At 30.9% G+C, this 7,237-nt stretch overlaps 1 protein-coding gene across 1 annotated transcript; it reads right to left on the reverse strand.

Annotated features, from left to right (window-relative positions):
- Positions 1-2,342: 2,342 nt before the first annotated feature.
- LOC108690688 (beta-1,3-galactosyltransferase 1-like) lies at positions 2,343-5,931 on the reverse strand. Its single transcript, XM_018198096.1, has 5 exons — positions 5,383-5,931; positions 3,935-4,172; positions 3,214-3,479; positions 2,847-3,118; positions 2,343-2,766 (listed from the first exon to the last, which is right to left on the reverse strand). The coding sequence occupies exons 2-5, from the start codon at positions 4,170-4,172 to the stop codon at positions 2,343-2,345; spliced, it is 1,200 nt and encodes a 399-aa protein (XP_018053585.1). The 5' UTR covers positions 5,383-5,931.
- Between the last annotated feature and the right edge of the window lie 1,306 nt (positions 5,932-7,237).

The raw sequence follows: 7,237 nt of genomic DNA on the forward strand, positions 1-7,237 counted from the left end.
TTCGTTCAATTAACTTACGATAAATACTTTGTTATATAATTGTTGAAGTTAATGAAAAGTATAATTTATGTATGTTTAAAATGTTCTCTTTTGAAAAAAAAATCTGTTGCAATAAGTATATAAATTGTCATACATAAATATATATAATTCATATTTATTCATATTTATTCTAAAATAGGAAATAGTACTAGTGAAATAGTGCTATACGCATATAAAATATTTTAATTTGAATATAGAGAATAATCGATATTAAAATTTTAGAGGAAAAAAAGTTTGTTTTTATATCTATTCAAAATGTACAAAATTGATATTCATATAATTAAAAATTTTATCAATATGAAATTAGACTAAAATTGCATAAGATTTTTTTTTAATCTTATACATTATTTTTTTAAGAACACAGAACATATGATTAAAATGTTTTGAAGAAATATCATTTTTAACAAAGTCTTAATGTCCTAAAAAATATACACAATAAATATGCTTTTGCAAAATTAATAACTTTATTTGAAAGTATAATTATATTCTTTCAACATTTTATCTGAAATAAAAATATAAAGCGAATTGAAATATAATCAAAATAATATTTTTCTATATTATAATTTATAATTATTCTATTAATATTAATTGAAATACTAACGAATTTAAAATAACAATTTTATTTACGAATAATAAGAAACGGAATCTTGAGATGTTATTAGCACAAGCCATTTTTAAGTCACTATTTTTGTTCAAATAGAAAATTTTTATTTTCTATATCTATATCAGATGTTATGTTACTAAATTAAGGAAACAATTTTTTCATATTTATTTTGTGTATTACATACGCTTAAGAAACAAAGCTATTTAGGAAATTCTGAAATAGATTAATAATATTATAATACCATTCCTATATAAATAGTTTCGCGTGAGTATATGAAAGCAATATTATATTTGTATTAAAATAAGGAGAAGTTTTGTGAACAGCTTCCACGTGACTTTCACAAGATATTCAGCTATATAGAATATTCAGTTTATAGAATATTAATGAAATCATATTTACGCGCAGAAAATTTTCTATATTACATACAGTAAAAAGTACTCGTACAGAGAAAATATTTTTAAAAGAACTTTATTTTTAAAAAGGAAATATTATCCAGCGAGAAATGAGTCATCGAATTGATGTTGAATCAATATCGTTACGATGATTTCAACATTAATTTGATGTCGATTCGACGTTTAATTGATCATTTCTTGCTGTGTAATTAACAATTTATTTTTAAAGAAATAAACTATGTTTCTTAAAATTATATATACCAAAAAGATGTGTATTAATTATAGAAAATATATCATCTGAATATATCATCTGAAAAATAAGATAATCCGAAAATTAAAAATTGTATTGTGTGGATGCTCAAGTATTCATACAATCGAGAAATTTAGCTTCTAAAATCAAGAATATATGCGAAGATCGTTTGTTAATGATAATTAAGAACATAATGTATTCATTGTATAAAATTGCTAATTAATATTTATTTTTTACAAATAAGACTTGTAAAAAATTTCCTTGTACGAATACTTTTTGCTCTCACTGTATATAAATAATTGTTATTAGGAAATGTTAATCAAGAAGTCTAACATTCGGAAAAACTGTCCATGACACAATAATACTCTTCTTCCTCTTACCGATTTTTTATTATGTCTTCCATAAAGAGGTAAAAAAAGATAAATTATGTAAATTATGTAAAAGATCTAATTGACAGTGTACCCTTAAATACTACTTTGGTATAAATAGAAAAATATACAAAACCTTCAGTGTGTCGTTTGTCACGATCACTCCACATATTGTACCAATTGCACCGATATTAGATAATATCAACGTATATATTAATCAATGAATCTTCTATTTCCGTTTATCATTTATGAAATTATAATACGTAAAAAGAATTGAACCATTAATCAATATTCAATTAAACTATCGATGCAAATTGGCTATAGTCTTATAAAATTTAAAAACTTAATATTAAACGTAAACTAACAATGGAAATTGGACACAGCCTAATAGAATCGAAGATTTGCGAAAATTCATTGATTGAATTTTTGCTTAAATTTTTTATAATGAAATTTACACAAATAAAAAAAAATAATTTGTATAAATGATAGAAAGTAATCAACAATATTTCGATATTTGTAAATAAATTTATAAATAAATAATTAATTCCATAAGGAATCAGAGAGAACTTCCTTGAAGTTTTTAGAGATTCCTTATCTTACTCATCTATTCGATTCCACTTGCGCTTAGAAGAAAGCTCGATAAAAAATTAGTCTTATAATATAAGGAATCAACGTTATAAAAAGTACATTTAAACGCACTTGTTTATAGTTTTTCTTTTAAAGACATAATAGCCAGCATTCCTACCGCTTCTGCTCAACGTGATCGGTTTTCTATCAATACGAGTACGATTGTTGCATGAAATATTCGTGTTATTCATTTTTATCCAAATCACATACATATTGGACGCATTAATCTTATGCGTGGTAATCGCATTCCTGAGAACGCAGGGATCTAATTTACGAGGTGAATAACTGAATGCAGGATGGTTCATGGGTCGAACTTTCGCACGTTTCGCGCATAAACCCGTGACATAAACATCCTCCAAGTGTAGCAACGGTGTTACCAACGCTGCTTGATATAACTTAGATGCCACACCCATACTCATAACATACCCTGTACCTGATAAATAATTTGGATATGTTTTCTCCGAGTACATGTATTTAGGTGTATACCTACACAATTGAAATCATTGCAATCTTAAATTATTTTTCTATAACATTTTGCTAAATAATACGGATGAAAAGATACTTACCATTTGTTTTTAGGATCTAATATTGGTTTAGCATTACAAATGAGGGAACCTAGAAGAGTCTCCGTTTGTGTTCTCGAACGCAGCGTTTGCAGAAGCAAGGGAATGTTTACGAACATGTCATCGTCCGTTTTCATGAGGTATTTAGCTTGATCACAATTCGACATTACCCATTTCAGCATCATGACTGATTTCAGTGTCAAATTGTTATATGTATCAAAGAAACGTTCTTGCACAATGTCATTATATTGAGAATTTTCCTCAATAATCAAGTTCTAGAAAAAAAAACAATAAATTTAGGAATACACTGCAAAAGTAATTTTCTGTGTAATAACGCTATTATAATAATAATGTCGTAAATTATACTTACATTGAGTGTATCATTGTCACTTTTTCCTAGTAGAAACGCTATTTTTACTGTAGAATTGTACAAATTATCTAAGTTATATTTATTGGCCCAAGTACTCCTAATAGCGGTACGGGCCTCCTGATTAGCGACTGCCGAGCATATAATTATAAGCAGGTATGGCGGTAATGAACAGATGCCGGTAGGATTAAGAATCGATGTGTTATTCTCCGGATGAATATAAGCACAAAGATTTCTTGATGTATTATATGACCACCCAGGCAATTGTGCTGTAAATTAAATATTTGCGTCAGGCTTTTGTTAAATCATGTTAATAAAAAAATAAGAATATTATTTTTTAATTATTATTGTATCATAAGATATAAAATATTGTTCAACATTATTCTAAATTATACTACCATAAACCATATTTACATTGCATCATATTTAAAGATGTTGTAATCAGATTGTACTGTGTGCCTTTCAACAAGCGACATGATGTGACACATCATCCTTGTTTAACATTGGCAAATAATAAGGATGTAATCCTTGAATCCATTGTGTTATTTGTATCGCTTGTTGAAAGACATACAGTATTATTTGTCTCTTTCTTACTTATTGTATCATTTCTAAATTTAAAATATTTTTATGATTATATTATTTAATAAGTATTTATATAACTATATAGGTATTCTTAAAACTTCTCAAAATTATATTATCGTAAAGAATGTAAAATGATAAATACCCATAGATGCTACGAAGCGTGAACTGCCAAGAGGTTCTGCAGGGGATGGAGTTTCACCTAGGTTTAAAAATGGGCTCTGAGCGGAGTGGTATGCTGGCACATATAAGAGGCCTAATATAGCCAAAATTACAAATCCTATTGCCAATCGTCGAACAAAAGATGCCTTGCCTTTAACACTGCCATTACTGTTGACAGTGATTGCAGGTAAATCCTTGGGCAGTTGTCGTGATCTTTCCATCTATACAGAGAAAGAATGTGTGAATATATCTTATATTAATTCTCCAAAAAATATTATTATCACAAAAATTGAAATATATGGAACAATCTAAACATGCAAGTAAAAAACTTCTCTATATATTTGGTTACAATTGCATGTGAACTAATAAGTTTCACGAGAATGCTATCAGCTTTAAAACATGTGTGTTTGTAATTGTTTGTTATTTTGTGTCATTCATTGTTTATCAGCAATTCTGTAAAATTTATTATCAATTTTTATCGATTATTGTCGATTCTTATCGATCTACAATACATGTATTGTAGATTTAATTTATATTATATAGAATATCTATCTTGTCTAAGTTTTAATTTATTTGTAAAAAAATAACATTTTTGTCTGAGATGTAGGCTAGACACAGGCAAAAACGCCATATCTATTAAAGTGCGTTTGAGATTTTACTGATATAATTTCCACCACTACAATTGCCATAACAAAGACTATTAAAAAAGATATGCTAAGTGTTATGCTTGTGTACGCCATTGGTTGGCAGTACCATACCATCGGTCTTATCAATAACCAGTTATGTATGCAGCAACATAAACACTATCCATCTTGCTCCAATTTCAAACATTTAAAAAGATTTAAATGGTAATAATATCAGCCATAAAGCCTTCTTCTACAGTTTTGACTCTTTTCTTCGTATCACAAACACAAACATTCCTAATTGCTGTCAACACTTGCTTAATTATGGAAAACCATAATGACATTATATATTACTCCCATGTTATTCCATCACGTTTTCTCATTGAGGAACAATAGGCTCGTCCTTGAGATACTAAGACTGCGTTTGAAAACATTATCCAAGTACCTTTGAGTATCATTTTATCCTTGTTGTTCACCGACTGTTAAACAAGGATACTTGTTTACTCGGAGTCATTCAGAGAGTGTCTTCGAACGCAACTCAGGGAAACTATCAGTCAGGTGAACGTGTGAATCTAATAATAATTCGCGAATTTCGAGCGTACATCTCGCAACGTCAAAAATATACTATACAAAATGTACAAAAATGTGTAGTGATCTAAGCAAGAAGAATGCTGCTTTTCGACTATAAGCAAGGATCGACCTGATCGCATCACTGATTTCGACGGTCGAGCCATGTCACGTCCACCTGTCGCGTTTTACAGTAATACCTCAGAAGAACAAGCACAAGATGCATAAACAAAGTGCTCACCTTTCGGCCGCGATGACTGCCTGATCATGCCGCATTTGGCGTCTCTCCATTTACCTTGTCCGCGTAAAATAACAACTCGGCTCATCGGAACATCGCGCGCCGCGGAAATTGTGTAGTCGCGTACCACGGACAGACACGGTAAGCAGAAGAAAAGATCTCATTGGATCCCATTTGACCCCCGACGTCCCCTTTCGCCCGCCTCTCGTCGTCGCTCACCCGACGCTGTCAGTGCTGTCGCATCGTCGCACGATGCCGAGGAATAGGAATTAGGAAGTCAGGTGTGTGTGACCGCGCGCGCGCGCTGTTTCTGGTATCTTTTCCGTAACAATAGTAGCGCAATTACGTTAGATACGTAATCTTGATTTCGATTTTCGATAAGATACGGGAGAGTGATCACTCACGAATCGCGATAATCATCGTACTTGTATGTTAAGCTGTTTTAAGTCATATAATCGATACTATCGGTCGTATTTGATCTATCAATTAAAAAGATTAAAACGATTAAAAAACTATTATTCACGAATTGCTTTCATGCGACGTCGATCTGTACGCGACAATAAAAACGTCGTCCTACTTAATTCCTTTCAAATTGCAATAATAGGCGTATCAGCTGTACCCAGCGCGAACGACAACAGAAACAACAAGTCAGATAAAATCGCGATTAACCGCGATATGACACAATTGCATCGATATTACACAATCGTCCGATTAGAGATCAAATAATTATTTCTCCTCTTTTTCTCGCTCCTATGAATCACGTTTCTTTATTTCACTCCGAACCACTTTGAACTCAGGAAGTGCAAGGAGTGCAGATGGATCCAGATTCGTCCAGGCGAACGACTCATCGAGTCGGTCAAGTTTTTCTCGTCACAAATTTCCTTCTTCTTATACTTTACAACACTCGAATGCACACAGGTTTCATTCTGAATTGTTCCGGATAGAGGACATGCGAGGTGTAGTGACGGTGATCACAGACCTGAACGAAGCGAGTAATCTTATATTCCCATATCCTGATATCATTATGCACTGCTCTGAGGCAACTCCTACAGAATGTTGTCTACCTTCGTGTCTCGCGAGCCGAGACAGTACGAGTGACTTCCTGACTCGATAATAGACCGAATTGGATATCGCTCGGTGATGAGGGAATCGAGGAATAGAGATGAGGAGCGTGAGAAACCGGTCGTGGCGAAGCAAGCTTCGTTCTTCGTTCGCACTTTCTGCACCTTCGAACGCTCCGTTCTTTCCTTTTTAACATACTCAGGAGACGAATCACTGAAGAAAGAATAATTGAATTATTCAAAATTAACGATTATAAATTATTTCGATCAATTCATATATATATGCGTGTATTTCTATAAATTTAGAGTAACTACTAGTTTGTATCTAACTTATTAAGTTAGCTTTAATCTTAGTTTGAATTTATTTTTTATTTTTTTCTAATTCTAGGATGCATATATAGTACAATCTTCCACCATGAGGTGCGATCCACTTGGCGCATCTTATTTAATTTTTTTATTTTAATATTAAAAAGAATTAACAAAAGTCTACTATAAGGAATAAAAAGCTAAAGAAAAATTATTTCTCTTATATCCACTTCTATTAATAAATTAACTTTGAATTCGGTTTAACTTAATTTTATCTTTTTCTAAATTCTAAGAACTAGATGAAGATAAAAAGTAAATAGAATATATATAAGCTAATCTTCATTTGTAGAAATGGATTTGCTCAAATTTCAATTAATTTAATCGGCAACTAGCTGATTAACAAGTATAATACGCATAATTCAACATAAAGGACTTGTTAATTATATAATTATATAAAATTATATTGTTAATTATATATTGTTAATTATATA

The sequence above is a fragment of the Atta colombica genome, unplaced genomic scaffold (genome assembly GCF_001594045.1).
Source record: "Atta colombica isolate Treedump-2 unplaced genomic scaffold, Acol1.0 scaffold35, whole genome shotgun sequence".
Classification (NCBI taxonomy): domain Eukaryota; kingdom Metazoa; phylum Arthropoda; class Insecta; order Hymenoptera; family Formicidae; genus Atta; species Atta colombica.